Source organism: Harpia harpyja, chromosome 6 (assembly GCF_026419915.1).
Source record: "Harpia harpyja isolate bHarHar1 chromosome 6, bHarHar1 primary haplotype, whole genome shotgun sequence".
Taxonomy (NCBI): domain Eukaryota; kingdom Metazoa; phylum Chordata; class Aves; order Accipitriformes; family Accipitridae; genus Harpia; species Harpia harpyja.
The window spans coordinates 29434266-29456301 of record NC_068945.1 but is presented as its reverse complement, the minus strand read 5'-3'; the positions used below and the strand labels follow the sequence as shown (position 1 = coordinate 29456301).

Here is a 22036-nt window from a genome sequence, read left to right as displayed (position 1 = left end):
GGTGGATGCACTCGCCCCGTGGCCGAGGCTACCCAAACCCCTCAGCCCCTCGCCCCCCCAGCAAGCTACAGATGTGCACACACACACACACACACGCGTGTGCGCGTGGGAAGGGGGGTCCCCAGGGGGCTGGGGGTGCAAGGGGAGGAGGAGGAGAAGGCGGCCATCACCCCCAAACCACGTCAGCACCGACCCAAGAAAAGTGCATAACAGGCCCGGCAGCGGCGGGGAGCACCGAGGTGCCAAGCGCACCCCTGCCCCATGCCCGGGCACAGCCCCCCTACTCCGGCGCCCTGCCAGCAGCTGTTTGCCCCTTAAAACTACATTTTTTCTTTCTGTAAGCCACTCACCTCCCCGTGGCACCACTGACCTGAGATCTTTTGATGGAGGGACGTGGCTCAGGCGGGTGCCGTGAGCTGCCGGCGATGGGGATGGGTCTCAGCCACCTGGTCCCCGCACAGTGATACACCGCCCCGTTTCCCCCCAGCCCCACCGCATGCCCTGTGGCTGCCGTGCTGCAGGCAGCGGGACCAAGTGGGGTGCCTGTCTCGCCGGAGCGGGGTTCAGGAGAACAAGCCGAGCCCCTCCAGCTCCCCCCCCCGCCCCCTCCTGCTCTCAGCACCTTCTTCAGCCCAGGGCAGCCGGGGGGGCCGGGGGGCAGGACTGGTTCCCCTGCTCCCCATGGCCTCGGGGACAAGGAAGGGGACATGGGGCTTGGCACTGCCCCCGGAGCTGGGGGGTGGCAGGGGAGGGCTCTTCTTCCCCCGTCCCCCTCGACAGACACTTACAAACACATACAGAGAAAGGAAACCGTAACCTTATAAAAGACACTGAATGCAAACGCCTGCGCGTTTGGGGGCAGCCCCGGCCCCGACGCCGCCTCGGCAAGCCGGGCAGGCTTGCTCCGTGGGGCCGAGTGGCCGGCGGCCCCCCCCAGGCGCCTAGGAGCCGATGATCTGGCCGGACCACGTCTCGTGCTTCGTGTGGGGCGCCAGGTTGGTGAGGACCACCTCCACCGCTTGGAATTTCTGGTTCTTGGGAGGGATGGGGCAGACCTTGTACGTCACCTCGTCCCCCTCCACTGGGACGTACTCCCCCTCGATGCTGCAGGAGAGGAGAGGAGAGGTGGTGGGGCTGGGGGCCAAGAGCCGGACCCCCCACCCCGGACCACCCAGCACCAAGGAAGGCACCCGACCCACCAGCTGTGCCTTGGGAAAGAAAATCCACCAGTGATGGGGGGGTAGAGGACAGGCAGAGCCCCATCCCCACCCGAAGGAGACATCCCCAACCCAGCCCACGGGTCCCCAGCCCCACGCTGATGGCACGGCTACCCCAGGGTGTCCCGGCACTGCACGACCCCCGGACTTACTCAGACACGTGGACGAAAATGTCCTCTGTGCCATTCTCGGGGGTGATGAACCCGTGGCCCTGGGAGCGAGAGAACTGCTTGCAGACACCCTTGAAGATGGGGCCGGCGGAGGCACGCGCTGTCCTGTGGGAGGAAAGGGATGGGGATATCTCAACGGCGGCACGGGGGAGAGGTTTGCTACAAAAACGTGGCGTTCCCTGGGAGAACGCACGGCACCCACCCACAGTACCCTGGGCAGGTGGGTGCGCTGACGCCGGGTGCCGCGATGGCGACGTGCACCGGGTGTAAAGGGTTCTGCAGGCACCGCTGGTGACCACGGTCCCTGCTCGGCTCAGCCGGACAGTCCCAAGCCCGCTTGCCGTGTGCCGGGTACTTACGCCGAGTAGGTCCTGGTCCTCTTGGTGGGGAGGGGGCTTGGCAGGTCCCGCAGCAGGAGGTTGCCCCGTTCCCAGATGCGGCTGCCCTCCCGCTGGAAGGGGAAGGTGGGCCACACCGGTGACTTGGGGGAGTGCAGGGGCGGCACTGCCGGCGGGGCGCTGGGGTCCGACGACATGGTGGGGCCGGCGGGCTCCTCCGTTTTGGGGATGGGCAGGCAGGCGGCAGGAGAAAGGGCACCCGGGTGCGCGGGTCCGCTGTCTGTGACCTGGGGAGCAAAGCGGGGGGGTGGTTACAGACCCCCCGGGGGGGGGGCTTTTGGCGGGGACAAGTTGCTGTCAGGATTTGCTCCCTCTGTTCCCGGCCCCACATCTGTGGGGCAGGCAGCATGCCACTGGCCTTTGGTACTAGGCACCAGTCCCCAGCACTGGGAATCACCCTGGGAAGCCCATCCTGGCTTGGAGCAAGCCGGGATGTTCCACCAAATCAATCCCATGGGAAGAAAAGAGCCTGGTTTGTGGCTTCGTCTTTCATTTTCCAGGATAATCCCAATATATTAGAGATGAAGTCGCTAAAAAGCACACCCTGGGAGAAGAAGCAGCTGAGCGTGGGCTGCCACGGGCAGGGACCATTTTGGGAAGGATGCCCAAGCAGTGCCAGCACGCCCAGGCCCCCAGCCCTGGCCTCTGAGATCTCTCCCCAGCCCGAGATTTCTGCTAAAAGGGTGAAGGACAAAGGCTGAGACAAAAGGTAGGTCAAAGTCAGGGGTCTGAGGTCTCCCCACCACTGGAGATTGCCTCAGTGCTATGGGATTTAGGACCCAACCCCAGCCAGTGCCTCGCTGCCTGCCCCGGGCTCATCCCTACGAGAGGCTATTTCGGGGCCGCCGGCAGCACACGTGCCCCTCAGGCACCTCAGATGATGAGCCACGACACAAACACAACCTCCTGCCACTGCAGTCATCGGGCTCCAGTTTTCGGCTGGTGTCATGCCAATTGCAAGGAGTTAAAGCCCCAAGGGGCAGAAACCCCGCAATCTGTGACGTGGCCTGACATCTGAAGAGCAGGAGCCAGAGCAAGTGTGGGCACGGCTGTCCTCGCCGAACCACCCCAAGCATGAAATGGCGGGGGGGGGTTGTGCATTTTTAAGCCTCCCGGCGAGATGCTCCGGTGCATGATCAGCACTGCGGCCGCTTGCCCAGAAAGCCTTTGCTCTGCTGATTTCTCTTGCTGTCGGTTGCTGCATCTGATGTTGGGTGCCTCCATCTCGGGGTGCCCCATGCCAGCGGCTGCTTGGGGGCACCGCTCTTTGGGGGTGCTGGGTGGGGGCTCACCCATCTCCATCACCCCTCAGGCTCGGGGGTTCCCCCATCACTCGGAGCAGAGGAGCCCGACATCCCATGGCGTTACCATCCCCTTCCCCGCCACCCCCTCCAGCCCCTTCCGCCCCACTGGGGTGTGCGGAGTCTTTTGGGATGACACCTGCACACAGCGGGAAACCCAGAGAATATTTAATTTGGTTTCTGACTCATCTGCAGCCCCTTGAGACGCAGAGGCCCTAGGGGGATGTGCAAAAGGGGGTCACCTCCGCTCTGAAATTAGCAAGCACCAAGGACATGGGAAAAGATTTCTAGAGCAGCTGAAGTTTCGGGGAATCCTGTTCCCCTCGCCCACCTCCACTCGCTTCCCCTGCCAGGGGGTCTGCCTGCCACCGGGTCCCGACTGCTGCCAGTCCAGCTCCGGAGCCCATCTACGCCTCAGCTGGTGTCCTAACAGCTGCCCCCCCCGCAGCCCTGCAGAGCTTCACCCCAAGGTCCAGGCAGCAGAGGCCACCCTGACGTCCCACCTGTCCTGGTTTCAGCTGGGATAGAGTTAATTGTCTTCCTAGTAGTCATTTTATTAGTGTTATCATTATCATTATTAGTTTCTTCTTTTCTGTTCTATTAAACCATTCTTATCTCAACCCACGAGTTTTACTTCTTTTTCCCGATTTTCTCCCCCATCCCACTGCGGGGGGGGGGTGAGTGAGCGGCTGCGTGGCGCTTAGTTGCTGGCTGGGGTTAAACCACAACACCACCCCAAGGCAGAAGCCACCGCTTTCCTCCTGCCCTCCGAGATGACTTCCAGCCATGGCTGCAAACCCCTCCAAAACATCTTTCCCCTCGCTGGCTTCCCATCTGCTCCCACACCAAACCCTTCACGCACTTCAGCAGCTCTTCTCTGCCACGAAGCAACTGCAGCGCGCGCGCCTGCCGCCTCCTCCGCACCCCATCCCACTCCGGGGCTGCTCGGGCTCAGCATCTCCTTCTCCCATACCCAAGGAGCTGGGGGAGGCTCAGGGAGCACCCGAGCGAGACGCCCAAAAGCCGGGGCGGCCACCAAGCTGCCTCACTGCTCCCATCTGTGCAATGGGAGCCCTGCCTGCGCTGGTGAGCAGCCTGGCCGCTTTTGGGCAGCAAAAAGCAATGCGGTCCCCGAGCGTCGCTGCAGGATCCGTCGCCTTCCCAGAAGGTGTCAGGGCTGGACGAGCACGACAGTTTGGGGGAAGGGGCCCTCGGTTCTCTGCCACATCATGGACCTGCCGCTATGAAAATGGCTTCACCGCAGCGCGCCTCCTCTGTGCCCGCTTTCGCTGATGAGGCCTTTCGGTTCCCCCACCAGATTAGGGACAATGGAGGGTATTTAACCTGAATAACGATGCTTGGAGCAAACTATTAGTATGCTGAGGGGGTTGGTTGGCGCCAGGAGAAAGAGCTTCCTCCGGTGGGTCTACGAGGGGCTGGAAAAATGGAAGTTTCCCAGAGGCAAAAGAAAAATAAGAGGCGAAGGGGAAGGGGCGTGCAAGAGGGGGAGCCTTGCAGGGACAAAACGGCGTGGGCTGATGAAGTGGCAACCTAGAGCGGGTTTGTCCCAGGTTCACCTGTGGGACCAGCCCAGGCTGGGGTGCCCTGGAAGGCTCCCTGGTTTGGGGGATGAGGGGTGGTGGGGAGCAGGAGCATGCTGGCATCACTGGGGGAGAGGAGGCAGACCGCCCGCTCCTGAGGCCCAAGGGCACGATTGCCCACAGGCACTTTAGGGGGCTCCAGCTGGCCCACGGGGATGTTGGGGAGAGCCCTGGCATGGGGCAGCAGCTCACCGGGATGAGCACGGGGACAGGGCACAGCGAGGCTGCGAGATCCCCGTCCTCGGGGGTGTGCAACCCCCCCCAGACATGTCCCTGAGCAGCCTGCTCTAACCGAGGCATTGCACCTGACTCCTGCTCGGAGCAGGGGGGGCTGGAGCAGAGACCCCCGTCCTGCAGCCATGCCAAGGCTGGCTCCCACGGCCAGCAGCGCTCTGCCTCTCTCCAGCACCCAGCTCGAGCAGCCCAAATTTGTGGGTCAGCCTTGGGGCCCGGCAGCTGAACGCCCGGGTTTACCAGTGCCGGTGAAGCTGAGGCTGAGCGGGAGCTTTGGCACCACAGGGGGCTCCGGGGCAGGATCCTGGCTCCCACCTCATTTAAATCCCCGCAGCAAACAAAGGGAAGGAGGAAATTAAACTCACGGCAAAGGTGGGCTGAGAGAAGCAGGGAGACCCAAGCATGTCCTCGATGGAGTCTCCTCCCCTCCCAGACCAGCCGGAGAGCACGGGAAGCCTCTCCTGTCCTTCTCCTTCCCTCCCTGTGCTCCACCCCACCATCCTCTCCCCAGCCCCTTCCCCACGCTGCAGCCCCAGCAGGCGAAAAGGAGGGGGCACCTGGGGCATGGGAGGCATATTCCCCCTCTCCTCCATCGCCAGCGGTCATGCTAACCTCCACCGGGGCCGAGAGCATCTCTCCCCACCGCAGGTCTCTCCCGGCCTGGCAGACACCACCCATCACACCGTATCCACGCCACGCACGTATACGGTGCAGGGACGAAATCCGGGTCACTTGAGAAGGCGAGCAGAGGCTGTAGCAGCCCGGCTCTGCCGCGGGGCACGGGAAGCCTTTCCAGCGTAACCCCCCTCCGCTGCTGCTGCCGGACCCCCACCTCGCTCCTCTGTGTCTCCCCTCGGTGGCTTTGCTCCGAGGGTCCCCGCGGTGACAGTCCTCCAAGCCAAGGACGTGTGTAAGTGACACCGAGCCCAGCGCACCCTGGAAGGATGCTCTTCGTTAAAAAACACCCCCCACCCCGTCCGTCTTCCCCCCCACCCCCCCAAAGAAACCATGTCGGAGCGAAAACCCAGAGCCCTCTGGTGACAGGGTTTCCTTCGGCAGCGGCAGCCAGCTTTGCTTTTATATTTTTCGGAGGGCAGGCTTCCAAGCGGAGCTGACAGTCGGGAGCACTCGCAGGCGAACGCAGGAAACCCAGGCCAATTAAGGCAGACAGGCAGTAGACACATCAGCTTTTATCTCGAGATCCAAGTACCCCATTCATCACCAGTGACTGAAAGGTCTGCGGTTTATCAAATAAAATCACTGTCTCTCTCCCTCTCTTTAAAGCCAAACACATTGACTTGCGTGCTGGCTGCAACCTTGTTTAACTAAACAGCCTTTCAAGGTCCCCCAGAAGGGGGGAAGGAGCCTTTTGAAGAGGCACCAGCTTCTGTCTGCCACTCCCCGTTCATTAGCGGCAGCGAAGAAAAACCCTTCACGCGTCCCTCGGCCGGGTGGGGGAATACATATTTAATTGGCTTAATCGCCCTCGGCGAGTCGGCCCTCCCGCGCGGCGCTTCTTTGTGCTTCTTCCCATCCACCGGCACCCCGAGTGCCCAGGACGGACAGACGGATGACGGATGGAGCAGCGGCCGCTCTGCCGGCGGCTGTCACACTCCGGCTCTGGACGTGACCCTTCGGCTGGCCCGCCGTCGCCTTTACGGGCCGTCTCCTTTCACGCCGCTGCGTCCCTTCGCAAGTCCCCGTCTCGGATGCTGTCTGCCACCGCGCTCGGGTCTCCCGAGTGCCGCCGCTCCCCCTGAGGAGCCGGAGGTTATTTTCCCTCTGCTGCCTTTTCCAGCGAGCTCCCGCACAGGCTTTTTCCCTGCCGCTCGCCATCACGGTTCCTTCCTCCACCCCAGTTTAGGAGTCAGCTTTACCTCCCCGCTGCTTCTGCCCCAGTGACAGAAAGGTCTCTGTACATCAAAAAGACACCCGCATCAAAAAGACATCTCCGCAGCCGGCTGCCGGCAGCCATCGCCTCACCCCACGGAGCAGGGGAAGTGATGTTCTGGCCCGCCGCCATCCTCAGGGAGGCTGATGCCCCCCCAGACCCAGCCTGTCTAGACACGGGCTGAAACAGAGAAGAGCTACACCCCTCCAGACACGGCAGCGTGTCCCCAGAGCTTGATGCAAAAACAAAAATCCCATTTTTCAGCTGCTTGGCACAGTCACGCGCCGAGGGACCCACCAACAATGCCGTGGCCAGCAGAGATCCCGAATCGGCATCTCCCGGGGGGATGGGGGCTGCCGCGAAGGGCAGGAACCAGCTGGGGAACCAGGATGGCTCCAAGCAGGGGTTACCACAAGCAGGACCACCGCAGCGCTCGCCGGGCTGCATTTCTCCATCCATCCTTCCTCAGAGGAGGCTCACAGCCTTGGCGTCTGGCAGGTTTTTATAAATGCTGTCTCTGTCCGATGCTAATGAAAGCCTTTCAGCACCCCCCCCCTCCCTTTTTTGGTTACCAGATCATGCCGCTAAGAGTTAAACACCAAGCAAAGCGATCTCCTTGCCTACCCTGCATGTTAAAAACCCGTTTGCTGAGACAAATTACTATAGGAAAAATAAACTAGGCGGTTTTTGGGGAATACACACTGACAGCGTCCCCTCCCCAGCTAAGCCAATCACGCTCACAACTCCAAGGATCTTTGCTGAGATAGTGTCGCCTACAATACAGCCTGCTTAGCGCTAAAATATGAATGTCACCTTTATGGATGGATTATAAAAAGCTCCCTTAGTCAGTGCTGGGCTGCCCAATTCTCGGGGAGGCCATGGGGGAGAGCAAGCAGCCTGCCAGATGCAAAGGGGAAGCAAAGGGAGAAGCCATCATGGAGGCTTGATTTACCTTTTAAGCATATATGCATAATCATCACTCCCAGATACCAAGTTTGTGGGATTTGGTTGCTTTGTTTTGTTGTGGTGGGGTTTTTTTTTAATTAGAATAGTGTCTGTTCAAAGACCTGGCGCAAATGTCCTCATCTGTGTCCTTCCTTCCTCCTTTGTGGATCTAACTTGCCGTCTGCAGGAATGAATAGTGCAGCCAGTCCCAGAGAAACCCCAATTCAAGCCCCCGTCATTATCAGCCCGCTTTAACAAGCCGGATTTTTTTACAAATCGCCTCCCCCTCAACCCGGCGATCGGGGAGCTGGGTCCCAGCTGATCTCAGCCCTCCGTGGCAAAGCCCCGGCTATTTGCCCCCCCCAGCCAAAGCAGGCGTGCGACGACGACGACGCCACCCCCAGAGGAGTTATTGTTCCTGAGGCTGGCGGGGAATAACCAAACCGGAGGAGGCAAGTCACGCTTCACCCTCGCACCTCTCCGCCGCCAAAAGGCAAAAGCAGGTTTGAAAGATAAAAGGCGGTGCGCAAAGTTTTAACCTCCAGCTACAATAGCCCAGGCAAGCTGGGTGGATGGCCATTGTGCCTCCCCTTACCTCCTTAGCAGTGACGGGCTCCCTGGAGCTGCGCTCCGCAAAGCATCGGTGCTCGCCGAGGCCGAAGGCTCCTCCGCTACCTTGCGAGGAGCAGCAGTCTCGCCTGCAGCACGGCTCTGGGGGGGCTTTCTCCGGCTGCCTGCCTGCCTGCTGATGGATCTGCGGTATCTGATGTGTGTATGATGTGCGCCTCGCACACACACGCACACGCATCCGCACGCCTTCCCCTGACGTCAGGGCCAGGCCAGGGGGAGCGGGCAGGTGGGAGGGATCAGCTTGGTCATTTCTGAGCCGGGCTTAAAGGAGCAAGTCTGTACGGGGGGCTGGAGAGGCCAAGGGTCGGCCCTGGGGGGCTGCATCGCTCCGGTTACGCAAAGTGACGTGCATCGGTGGCAGAGCCGGACACGATGGGGCAGCCCCACGGGCCGCGGGGACAGCGGGACGGGGGACAGGGTGGGAAAGCACCGGAGGGGGAGATGGTGCCATGAGGCCAGGTCTGGACCAGGAGGGGTCCCCCACGGCGGGTCAAAACTCCCCCCTGTCACCCCGAGTCCCACTGCTGCAGCCACTCTCCCTGCCTGCCCAAGCCTGCAGCCCCCCCAGCACCCACGGGTGCCGCGGTCACAAATCCACCCTGCTGCCCCGCTCCCCTGCTCCGGGCTTGCAGCCGTCACAAACCCAGGTGCTTTCCAAGGATGTCATTTCTAGCAGGGCACTATGCCAACCCCCCGACCCCAAAAGATGTTTCTTTTCTGTTTTCCCCTGCGCTGGCGTGCTCAGGACAGCCAGCTCTGCAGGCAGAGGCAATGCCATAAATTGGCCCGAGACTTTCTCTCTTGGGGGTGCGGGCCGATGCGACGAGGACAGGAATCAATCGTTCGCTGCATCCGCTGGGGAATAGGCCGAGGAGTAATGGGGTTTAAATTGCAAGGAGCAAGACTGATGCTAGACATTAGGAAACGCTTTCTAACAGAACAGACAGTTAATTACTCAAGTAGATTGCCTGGGGAAGCACCAGAATCTCCATCACTGGAGGTTTTTAAGAACAGGCTGGGTAGGCATCCTTTGGGGGGAATTTAGGTGATATCAGACTCATTTTGGAGCAGAAGGGTGGACCACACTGGCACCTCACCACACAGGCCCCCGTGATCCTGCAATAAAATCTACAAGAAACCCGAACAAGCATGGCGCAGTGTGAGTGCTGCAGGGAGCCATCACAGGTGTCTTGTGATGCAGGGTGGATGTGGGTTGGTTTTGGTTTCTCAAACATGACTCTTGCCTTGACTCCTTTCTCTTCTAGGTGGCTGAACGCAATGACACGAACCGGACCTTTTCCATCGACAACCCCCGGGGCTGCAGGATGGCACACAAGTTGTGGGAAGTCATGAGGCATGGCACAGTCAGGAGACAGGGTCACGACTGCTCCACCTGGCTGTATCCATCCATCCAGGTAGCTGGGTGTTGATCCGTGGCTGTCCCAGGGGCTTTGGCAGAGGGACCGGATCATAAGCAGTTGTGTCTCTCCTGTCAGTGAACTATAGTGCGGAAAAAGGCTCCGTAGACAGAAGAGACCAGCCCACGGCAAGACCACCAAGAAGCACTGAAACCCCAAGTGCTGGTGGGTTCTGCCATTGCCCATCACCCTCCGCTTGTGGCTTTTCAAGCAGTTTTCTGTGGCAAAACAGGAGCCCCATCCACCCCCTACAGACACCATGAGGCTCATCTCCCCAGTGTACCCTCCAAAACCTTGCAAAAGAAGGGGAGGAGAAACCCAGCCAGCTCTCAGTCTCCTCTCCAAGTTTCTCCTGAGATGGCACATCCTCTCCTGGGGGACAGCTCTACACATCCAGACCAGGAGGGTCCTCAGCTGGCAACAGCTGGAGGCCAGAAGAGTGCTGGAGACATACAGTACAGGCATGCCTCTTCTTCCCCAGGCACTCATTTAACGTTTGTACATTGAATATCATAAATACCTGTACTTCCCTGCCTGATTTGTGGTACACCAGGGTTAGCCGTGTGCCCAGCTGCCCTCTGTTAAACAATATAAACTGAACAGAGGAGACGAGCATCAGAACCTGACTCTCCCACGTAGTCACTAAAGGCTGTTGATGACAAAGGCATGGGGAACTCAAAGCACATTTGACTGGAAGGTGGCTCTGGGCACACGCGGCAGCAGAGGAGGCAGAGAGTCTAAAGCATGCAAAAATGATAAAAGGAGAAGAGGGGAAGCTTTGATCAAACAGAGAGTGGGGGTGCCAGAGATGCCTGCAGAGACGGAAGCAAAGGCAGGAGCGTGGAGGACTTTGTACGTGAGAAGATACATAATTCCTTTGGAGTCAATCAAAGGAGGGCCAAAACAGTCTAGATGCAAATTACCACTCACCTCCTCCAAAGTCCCTGAGCCAGTTTTCCCCAACAGCCATGGGGATGTGGGGGCAGAGGAGATCTTAAACAAAATAATTCGGGGGTTCCTTTCATTTTCCTCCCAGTTTCTGAGCCTTCAGGTAACTTCAGATAGTATTTTCCAGTTTTCCTGTTGTTGTGGTTTAACCCCAGCCAGCAGCTAAGCACCATGCAGCCTCTCACTCACTCCCCCCTCACCCAGTGGGATGGGGGAAGAGAATCAGAAAGAAAAGTAAAACTCGTGGGTTGAGACAAGAACAGTTTAATAGAACAGAAAGGAAGAAACTAATTAATAATAACAATAATAAAATGACAATAATAATAATAAAAGGATTGGAATATAAAAAAAAAGTGATGGACAATGCAATTGCTCACCACCTGCCGACTAGCTGTGTCCCCTCCCAACTTCTTGTTCCCCTCCAGCCTTCTTGCTGGCTGGGCATGAGAAGCTGAAAAATCCTTGACTTTTAGTCTAAACACTACTTAGCGACAACTGAAAACATCAGTGTGTTATCAACATTCTTCTCATACTGAACCCAAAACATAACACTATACCAGCTACTAGGAAGACAATTAACTCTATCCCAGCCGAAACCAGGACACCTGTACAATTGTGAGAATGAGAAACGTCTGGGATTTTCTCTTGAGTGACAGAAAGATCCTTGTGCAATCCCTGGATTCCAGCAGCTGAAGCTTCAAAAAAAACCAGCGACGAAGAACCATGCTCCCAAACATTGGAAAAGCCCCAATACTGCTGAGAGAGACTCTAGAGACTTTATGGTTATGTATGAAAAGGTGTGTACAGGTGCTGCGGATTTGTGGATATTCATTGTGTCAGTACTACTGGGACAAAAAGAGACCACCCAGCAAAATGAGGCTGTTCACACAATCTCCAACATCAAGATACCTTAGCTGCAGCATTAAATGTAACATAACTCTGAGCGCTATCAATAGCTGAGTTGCGACAACACCCACGTTTTACAGGGCAAAGTGTGGCTTTCGTTTATATTTTTACATTCAAGATGGTGCTTATGAAATACGGAACTCCTCCAGGGAGAAAACCTAGGTGGTAACAGAGCAACATCTGTCACTTGTACGAAGGCCCAGGCACACCCTGCTTGGGATCAGGGGGGTTACCTGCAGAGGGTGAGACTGGAAATCATTTCCCACAGCCTGTGATGTTACTGGTGGAGGCTGAGAAATTGCCAGTTCGACTCAGCTTGGTGGTGTTTGTAGCCTGGTATCTAAGGCAATGAAGCTCATCTGACGCCGCCATCACCATCTTTCTCTGCACACATTTCAATTCAGTTTCCCCAGAGTAGTATCAAAGTACCTGCAAGTTTCACTTGCCTGCCCGCCGCGCTCTGCTGTGCTCCCTCAAATATGTAGCTGCATAGAGAAGAGGAATCCTGTCATCCTTACCAAGGAACAGCCTGCAGCGTTCAGCCCTTCTTGGCGATCATAGAGCTGATACAGGAGAGAGACATTCTGCACGTCCTCACCCTAGAAGAGCTTGCTTGGTGCCTGCACTTTATAAGACACCAAAGACCCAACCGTAAGACACAAGCCAATGTGAAGTGAGGCCTCGCAGACCCACTGCTCACAGCTGTTTTTGGGGGGCTGTGGATCAGGCTGAAGAGAGAAGCATCTGCTTTGTATTGGGCACCCAAGAGCCCCCAGTGGGGCACGGCTATTGGAAGTGTGAAAAATGTTAGCTCAAGGATGGGCTAGAAACAGAAGTGTGATATGACTGTCCAAATCCACTTCTCTCCATCTCCCATGTTCTCCCGAGCATTCAGCCTACTATTCCCCTGAGCCCCTGTCCCTATTTAACCTTACAGTTCTTACGTACAAAAGCATCCAGAGTGATCACCTTGCCAGTATCAACAGTGTCTAACTTCTACCTCCTCATGTGATACCAAGGCTACTTCTTCCCCTGCCATCAGAAGAGGCACAGGATCAGGAACTATCCTCTCTTCTGAAAAAGTAGCTGCAGATACCTGCAAAACTGGCACTCCAGCTAAAGGTCAAACCTTGCACTGCCAGACCTGTGTGAGGCCAGGGCAGAACAGCAAGGGATGCGGCACGTGTGCCAGCAAAACTGTGCCACGCCGAGATTAGCACAGCCGCGACTGCAGCACAGGAAAAAGGAACCTTTGTAAGGCTCCCTGAAGTAGGACGAGACGAGCAAGAAACGCTGGGGATTTGGGATGAGGTGTTCTGATAGAGCGGTGTCTGCTGCGTTGGCAGCAGAGCTCCTTGCTCAGATGGTAGATGCTGCTCCAAGAAAAATGCTGCTCTTCTCAGGTGACAGGTAAACTCATTTCAGGGGCCCCCATTTAATACAAGCACAGCAAACACACACAGACCAGCCATGTTTGTTTAAAAAAAAAAACCAACCCACAACCCAACAGATCCTGGTGAAAGAGGAGTAATTGCAAAGAAATCAGAAACTCCTTGGCCAGGACATGTATCTTGTTAATGAGGTCTAGCCACGGTATTTACCACCTCGTTTTCCCCTTCCCGTTCCAAGACAGCTCAACATTTAATGATTACTTATCTGAAACACTCATTACTGTGCCACTGTGCGCTGCTGGGGGGTGTGGGGGATGACATACTTAGGCTCTGCATCAAAGCCTTTATGCTGACAGTGCAGTTTTCACTGTCAGCCAGAGATGTTTGGTTTTCCTGGCAGATCTTTTTTTGAACAGACTTCAAACAACCTCCTTTCATTTTTCCCCAGAAATTTCAGACATTAGCACACCCCTTTGTTTTCTACCATCCCTCATGCTGCTTACGTCGCTGCAGAATGCACCGAGGCCTGCAAAATCATACCACGGGGGTATTTTTTTGCAGTTAACATTCAGAATAAATTATTCCAGCAATACGTGATGCCAATGTGTACCTGATAATAACCTTGACCTAAACATTGGGCAGTTGCTGCTGTGAAGAATACTTTCTAGGCGCAAGAGGGCTATAAACCCCCCAGTTTTGCCGTACAAAACAAACAGCTAGGCATTGGCTCCTGGAGAGGCGCAAACTTTGCTCTCTGCTGCCCTGTCGGGATCGAAGCTTACGAAAACGATAAATGGCATTACAGTAACTGCAACTGTGGATTGTGTCAGGTGAAACAACAGCTGCGGCACAGGGACCGCTGCCCGGGGAGACACCCGCGGCGGGCGGCAGGCAGGTACAGAGCAGCCCCGCGCAGGGCGCCCGGTTGCCGAGGGCCTTTCCACGTTTATATGGACCGAAACCTCACACGGGGACCACCGCAAACCCCCGCAGCCCGGGCCCGTCCCCGCACCGCTGACAGCAGGTAAGTGCCCCGCACTGAGGAGGGACAAAATGGCCGCCGCGGGGCGGGGCGCGACAAGGCTCCGCCCCCACACCCCTGAGCGCTCCGCCCCGCGTCAATCAAGGCGGGGGTCCGCCCGCCGAGGGTGATTGGCTGAGGGGCCGGAAGCGTGCTGAGGCCGGGGAGCTGTGCGGCGGTTGCGCGGCCGCCTTCGACCCCCCCCCCCCCCCCCCCCCCGCCCCGTTTCTGGGCTAGCCGGGGTGCTGCCCCACGAAGCTCCGTGCAAGGCGTTGGGGGGGTTTCCTCGGGCCGCCCCCGGTCAGGTGTTGGGGGTCTCGGTGTCCCCGCAGCGCTCCGGTTCCTGAGGCTGCTGGTGTCTTCTGGCTCTCCTCAGAGGTGCTCCCCGCCGCCATGTTTGTCCTGGTAGAGATGACTGACACAGTGAGAATTCCTCCCTGGCAGTTTGAAAGGAAACTGAACGAATCCATTGCTGAAGAGCTAAACAAGAAATTGGCCAATAAGGTAAAGCGTGGGCCATGTGTAGGTTGGTGCAGGCGTCATAACATCCCTGAGCGTTTCTTCCTTTTATCTGTTCCTGATAAGGTGTGCGGGTGAGGCATCAGAATGGCTTAGATGTGAAGGCCATCCCCAGCGACTGAAATATCAGAGCGTGTAAACAAAGAGACGGCCATGTATCATCTCAAGGGGGCTTTTTTTCTAATGGTTAGTGCTGTCATGGGAAGATACTGAGATGGCAGATGGGGCAGAGAAACATGGAAGAGAAGCGTGAGTAACTGCTAGTTTGTGTTCAGAGTAGCAATCCGAAATGCAGTCTGAAAAGCGGATGCGAACTAATCCATCCAGTGGGGGAATTTTAAAAAAGATGTTGGAAATAAATTTAGAACAGTAATACTGGGAGAGAACTGAAGGTGTTAATAGCTGACTTGATCTGCGCTTAGTACTTGAAATACAGTGTGGCAGTAAGAAGTTGGTCTTCGGCGCAGGATATAAAAAAGTGTTCTTTTGTAGACCAGGAGATCACGGTTTCCCTGTGCAGGCCCCAGGACTGTGTTTAGCGTATGGCTCTCAGCATGAGACAGGTGCAAAACTCAAAACGTGGCTTGTGAACATGAAGGGAGCTCAAAATCACAACCTGAAGTGATCGAGGGTTGTGAATAGCAGATTATACAGACAGGTTATGAAAAGCAAAAGTCTTTCCTCATCCACTGATGACTGGTAGGTGCCTCAAATTCTGTAGGCTATAAAGCCATCTCAGAAGTAGCAGAGAAACCAAGAGTTCTCCTCGTCTCTCCCCAGAGCTAATATAAAGACAAAGGCAAGCCTAGAGGCTTCTGAGAGTGTAACTCTAGTGAAAAGTACATTTAGCATTTGGACAAGCTGTGGGGCTGCTGAATGATATCTGTGGGCAACTGTTTACTATCCTGGCAGGTCAAGTTCTCTCACTACTGACAGTTACCCCAAGGGTTTCTCTTTGTAGCAGTGCTCTTGCCAGTGCCAGTGAAAGCACATGCTCCCATAACACTTGAATAAGTTAGGGGTTTCCCTGCAATGCAGTGTGGTTAGGGCTGGGGCTGTTGAAGGGAGTGTACCAAAACAGCCTTCCTTCCATCTTGCCACCCTTCTGTTGCCTTTTGAAAAGGTGTATAAATTTGATGGTTTGTCTGATTTAACCTGGTAGGTTGCTTGATTTATTGCTTTTTAATTTTTTTTTTTTCTTTGAGCAGGTTGTATACAATGTCGGCCTCTGCATCTGTCTGTATGATATCACAAAGCTGGAAGATTCATACATATTCCCTGGAGATGGTGCATCACATACCAAAGGTATATGCTTGTCCTCACTCATATAGTTTTGCAGAAGGTTGGTGATCTGGAAATGTAAACTGAGTTCAGTTGTTAGGGACAGTAAATTTAGGGGAACTCTACTGAAGTTCACAGCATTAACTCTGTGCCTGTTAGAAGGGCAAGAGGAACATGGCAGAAGTCTCTTCTCTGCGTTTTTTGGGTACAAATACAGCTGTAAATAGCCAGTGTTGTTTGCCTTCTCTAGCAGTCCATCTCTGGTCTACAATTAGAGCCATAGGCATGGGGTAAGGAAGAGGTTAATTTAATTCAAAATGATTGGAAATCTGCACGTAGAAAGTAAGTTGTATTAATTGTTCTGTGTTTCTCTAGTATTTTTTCTTTTTGAAGCTTATTTTCCCTAGCTAGAATGTTGAAACAGGTTTCTGCATATAACATTTGCACAGCATTTGATGCTCTTTTCCTAGCTGGAAGTTTTGCTACGTTTTTGTATGAGACTTTGACAGATCTGGTTCAGCATACATTTCCAGTGACTTTTTTTTTTAAATAAGAAATGATTAATTTCTTTACTTTGAGTTTTGGCAAATCTGAGTAAAAACTGGAAGTAAATGCATAAAAGCAAATTTCACATCTTTTTTTTGAGTTAAGATAAGTTTCTTTAAGCTGGAAAGAGATGCATTTTTCTAGTTTCAGTTTTCAATGTGGAAGCGTAGCTTGAGCAAATGAAATGTTTCCTGTTAGAAGGGAACTGGACTGACTGTATGTGGCTCCCCTTGTCTAAAGTTTAACTCCAATAGAACTCGCTGCCTGCGAATAAAAGCTTCTCTTAATACTGAAGGAGGATGGCAGGCTTTCCTGCTTGCTTTAATCTCCATTCAGCTTCTTAACTTTGAAATACTCCTTGAACTGAAACGAGAATATATTCTCTCTGAGCTTGGAAAAAAGTCTGCTCTCAGAATTTGGGATAGCACTTTGATAAATCCCACTGTGTCTGGTAATAACTCTTTCTTTAATGTACTGCCTGATTTTATGTAAAAGAGGAGCACTGAGTATGGACAGCTAAATGCTCCTACAGTGTTTGGCCAAGATTGTCTTAGTATAGCATTCTTATAAGTATAAATGCAAAACGCTTAGTTAGAAACATTTTATTTAACCTGGATGAAAAATCCAGTTATGCTAGAGAATCTTATTTACTCTGATAATATTTGATATCAAATATTTCATTTAAAGAAAATACAGCATTGCTGACAAAGATAAAAGGAGCAGAAGCATTACAAGAAAGTATAATTTCTTGGCCTTTTAGCATTGTGGAGGAATACTCACATCGTAACTTAAGCAGAGGCCCTGGTCCATGTTCTTCATCTTACAGTTTCACTCTGTGAACTTAAACTCTTGCAAGATTGAAGAGCAGAGAACAGGACACTGCTGATCAACTGCTGTCAGAATTTGTACAAAACAGTTAGGAATCAGAACTCTTATTCCTGTTTTTCTATCAAATCAGTGCCTGTAAGGAAATTGTAAAAGAAACTGGGCAAGCATTTTAGAGGGCATATAGGATGTGGGATTTTGTTTTAATGGCTGCCACCCTGTGGAAGGAGTATAGTTCACCAACATGGGCATAACATTAACGATCTGTTTTCTTTTAAGTGCATTTCCGCTACGTGGTCTTCCATCCCTTCCTGGATGAGATTCTGATCGGACAGATTAAAAGCTGCAGTCAGGATGGCGTTCACGGTAAACCACAACTTCTAACGTTAGGGACCCACGAGCTGCAGAGCTCTTGGGTCTTCTGAGATACTGTGATTTCAGGTTGTGTAGTGCTGTGTGTAGGCTGGTTAAAGACTATTACTGGCCTCTGGCGCTGCTCTGACCTGACGGTGGTTGGTAGCTTGAGCCTGGCAGCTTCCCCTGCCCTTAATGGTTTTGTCTGCACTCCCCTTTCCTTTTGTCATTCATGTGCATGCCCAAGAAGTACAGGCAAGCCCATCTGGAGCGTAGACTGGATTCATTTTCTTGCTTCAGTTAACAGCGCTTGTTTTTTTTTAAAGTGGTAGTATCGGCTTGTGTTGGTCTGATACATCTTCCCTATAGTTCTGTGCAAATTCATGATCGTTTCCTGTACCTGAAAACATGGCGGGGAAACATCTGTGTGAACACCAAGTGCTGTCAGATTCATGGAATACATAATTGATGAGTTGTTTTCCTTTCTTGTAGGAGCCTTCCATGCAAGTGAGCTCCTCTGCCCTGTTGTTAAGTTAGGACACTAAGATTATCTTGGGTGCATTTGTTGCTGAATTTGGGCATGTCCACTCTGATAAAATTCAACATCATGAAAGCTCAAGGGGGAGGTGGGGGCTGTTCTAGCATTATATTGGTCTTTATTTCACGTGTTACATCTGTGATTTCTAAGCTCTTTTCTGTCACAGACCTCTATAGCATCTGAGTCATTTCTTGGAACACTTTTATTTCCAGTCCTGCTCCAAACAGCCTTTTCCTTTCCCAGTGGGCATTGAAGACTGTGCTCTCTGTTGCTCTATGTACTTTCAGCTGGGTGCTTGCTTTGCTGCCAACTGAAATTGAGCATAGTGGCTCAAAGAATAATTCCTGCATGATCTCAGATGTCCTTCCTAACAGAGGAAGGAGAATGAGTCTAGAAATGGATTTTAGGAATCGTTGCAGTACATCGTTTGCAAAGAATCGTTTCAGTCTTAATCAAATTCTTTTCTCCACAGTTTCTATTGGATTCTTTGATGATATTGTCATCCCACCAGAATCCCTGCAGCAGCCAGCTAAGTTGTATCCTTTGATCACCTTTGATAACTTTACTACTTCATTTCAAAAGATTGTGCAGTGCTGGCCCAACAGGCATTCACTACTGCAACAATGAAGGTGCTCAGTGGCAGAAGCTAAGCCGTTGTGTCGGGCAAGTCCCGCAGACTGTTATCACAGCTAGACAGGCCTCATGCTTATTAGGTTTTGCAGGACCATTGTGCCTGCTGATAGAAATGAATGGCCGTGTCCCCCGAACAGCCACATTGTAATCCCTGCTGCTAGTCTTGGCCGCTGCTGAAGACAGAATGCCGGTTTTACCACATCATGTAATGTCTAGATATGTGGTGTGACTAACATACTTAATTGTGGTAGGCGAGGTCGTCTTGGGTTTGGGGTGCGGCTTTTGCTTGTTTTGGGGTCTTTTTTGTTGTTGGGTTTTTTTGGGGGTGGGCGTAGGCCCAACTCTGCCCAGCAGCATACACCTTGAAGGAGGAAAACTGGAAACAAGACAGGGCTCCTGGGCTGCGCAGATGATAACCTGGGACAGTGTGTTGGGGTTTGAGAAAAGATTGTGAAAAGGCTTTGACTGAGTCTGTTCTCAAAACTGTCAGGAAGGGATCTGTCGGGCAGAATACTGATTGTTCCCATCCTTAACCCTTGGCTTGGCCAGCGATGAAGCAGAGCAGGTGTGGGTGTGGGAATATGAGACGGAAGAAGGGGCTCACGACCTTTACATGGACATTGGGGAGGAGATCCGCTTCCGAGTCGTGGATGAAACGTTTGTCGATACATCACCAACAGGTCCCAGCTCTGCGGAGGCTTCCACTTCAAATGCCACAGAAGAAGTCCAGAAGAAAGAGGCACCCTACACTCTTGTGGTAACTATGTGCATAATTCGTACAGCTTTGTGAACATTGTGGTTTATTCTATGTCTAAAATAGCATCCCTTTCCCAAGGAACTGATTGCTTTAAGCTGACTGTGAAGGAAACAGTCACAAAATGAAAGGAGTGGCAAAGGGGAGAAAGGAGATTGTTCTTGTGGTCGCTCTGTGTTTGCCGTGTGTTTTCACTGGAACACTTTGTGGTTGTTGGTGGAGTTCCCCCTGGGAGGCCGATTGAGAGCAGAGTGTGGATGCAGGATGGAGCGTATGAGGAGCGCAGAGCTGGGCGAACCACACCAAGGTTTACACAGCAGCTGAGCCGTCTTTCCCATGGAGTGTTTTGGCATTAGACCCACCTGAGTACAATGCAAGAGGAGGGATCTAAGCCAGTGAAAGCTGTGTTTTCTCACAGCTGGAGTATGTTGGGACCGTTGGGAGGTGGAATGGGGAAGTGCTTGATTTTCAAGTGTTGAAGGTTTGGTGTAGTGTTGACAAGGTTTAAAGGAGCCTGGGCAAGTGCAGGGCAGGCTCTCATAGGGAAAAAAGTGAGTACCTCATCTGTAACTTGGGGGAGAGATTTCATAATTTTATGCATTTACTCCTGTATTCTCCATGCAGTTTACAATTGCACGTTCTCTTTGCCTCTCTCTGAGCAGGGATCAATCAGCGAGCCAGGCCTGGGCCTCCTGTCATGGTGGACAAACAGCTAGCTGCAATCAGAGCCTGCTCCACAGAAAGTCTTTCCGGTGGCTGTTCGGGGGGTAACAGGATCCTGCTGGTGCTCATGGCTGCTCTGAAGCTGAATAAGAAATTAGACCTGCCATTCTCTGTTTCCCTTTCAGCTTCCAACCTGCCAGATCGAGACAGTCGCTTTCAAGAAATGTCTTCGCTGAGCTGTAGAAGTGAATTTACAGGCACAAAAAGCCTTGAGCGCAGCAGTAACAAACTCAGCTGGAGCTTTGGTCTCCTGCCCTGGAGGGAAAACTGGGGAGGTCTTTACTTGCCTGAGTTAAGAAGGGAGTTGACTTCAGTGAGTGAAAGCAGGAGAGAATGCCTGTCAAGAAGTATTGCTTCCTTGGGCCGAGAGCTTGATCTCAGGGGGGTAGAAACCTGCCCTTCTTTTGACAGGAAAAGGAGGAGAAACAGCAAAAAGACTGGGGTTCATAGAGGTGTGGTACTCTGGAGAATGCCGCTGCTGGCAGGGCAGGGGAGGTGGTGGTAATGTTCTGCTAAGAATGGGAACTTAACCCATGGATGAAGTCAGCCAAAAAGAACTGGAATGACAGTAGTTTACCCAAAAGTAACTAGGCTCTGTGAAGATGACCACAGTGGAAAGCTACAGGCTACTCATTGCGCTGAATGGAAATACTTTATTGGGTGGGCTGTATTTATGTAGAATGAGCTAAACTTTGCAGGAGTTTGACTGAAAATATGTAATTATGAACTGAAATGGACCAAGGCTGCTTTGAGCAAGCTAAATACTTGTTTGCAGGGGTGTGTTAATACCAGGAATGGAATAAATAGTAAAAATGGCACAGCCTGCCTTCCTGTACAATTTGTGGGGAAACTGTTAGCTTCCTGCCTAGCAGGAAGAAAAAAGTTGCCTCCTGCAGTTTAGTTACTTGGATTTCAAGGCAGACAGTGTTGAGACCAACACTTTGCTCTGCTCTAACAGCCAACAGCAAACAATTGCCATCACCCTCCTTGACAGCAGTGAAAGGAAAGGGGGCACAAAACCATGAGTAAAATCTATGCAGGGCCCATTGCCAGGAGAATGATGTTGTGCATAATTACAAAGCCAGCCACGTTTGGCAGGAAGGGGCTGTAATTCCCTGGGATGGTGGGTCTGCTTAACCTCCAACTGTGAAAACAAAGCCTGAGTCACCAGCACCCTCCCTGCAGCATTGTTAGAAGCCCTTAATTCTGAACTGTTATTCCTGGTGCATTGCCCTTATTAAAAGGGAGCCTAGAACTTGGTAGGTTCACATAGTAACTGAGCTCCATCTGCTCAGACAATAAGCTCAGTGAATGCTGTCTATAGAGCAGTAGTGCTCAGATGTGCAGAGTTGGAAACAAACTGTTTGCAGAAACCCCCCAGCTGTTTGTCTAGGTGGAAATTTGGGTGAAGCAAGTTAGAGCCTCAACAGCCAGCAAGGCTTCCCTACAGGCAGTTCTGGGGGGAGGAAACAGCCCAGGTACCTCCTGGTAATGCTGTTGTGCTCAGCTCCTGCTTCAGAGGGTCAGAGCTCCCAGGAGTGCCACGAGGTGGTAGCTGCATGGCTCTACACACTGTGCTAAGAAGATACTCCTCAACCTCAGTCTCCCATTGTGGACAAAGCAAGCTGTGCTTGAGAAAACAAGTTTACTGCACAATGCTGGGAAAACATATAAATCAGTTGTTCCTTACAAATTTGTCATTGCTGCAGTAGTGGCACTGTTGCCCAGGACAGGAATGTAGTTGGAAAGGCAGTGACACAGCCATGAGCATAGCCTGCAGTAGGTTAGTGTC

The 22036-nt window shown here is 53.1% G+C and overlaps 2 protein-coding genes across 2 annotated transcripts; one reads left to right on the top strand and one right to left on the bottom strand.

Moving 5' to 3' along the window:
• Positions 1–795: 795 nt before the first annotated feature.
• CSDC2 (cold shock domain containing C2) lies at positions 796–8582 on the bottom strand. Its single transcript, XM_052791024.1, has 4 exons — positions 8353–8582; positions 1747–2012; positions 1370–1492; positions 796–1104 (listed from the first exon to the last, which is right to left on the bottom strand). The coding sequence occupies exons 1-4, from the start codon at positions 8563–8565 to the stop codon at positions 942–944; spliced, it is 765 nt and encodes a 254-aa protein (XP_052646984.1). The 5' UTR covers positions 8566–8582; the 3' UTR covers positions 796–941.
• Positions 8583–14291: 5709 nt separating this feature from the next.
• POLR3H (RNA polymerase III subunit H) lies at positions 14292–21062 on the top strand. The gene is made up of 6 exons (XM_052790977.1): positions 14292–14575; positions 15799–15895; positions 17522–17608; positions 18607–18670; positions 19317–19524; positions 20184–21062. Exons 1-6 carry the CDS (start codon positions 14465–14467, stop codon positions 20235–20237), a joined length of 621 nt encoding a protein of 206 aa, XP_052646937.1. The 5' UTR covers positions 14292–14464; the 3' UTR covers positions 20238–21062.
• Positions 21063–22036: the final 974 nt, after the last annotated feature.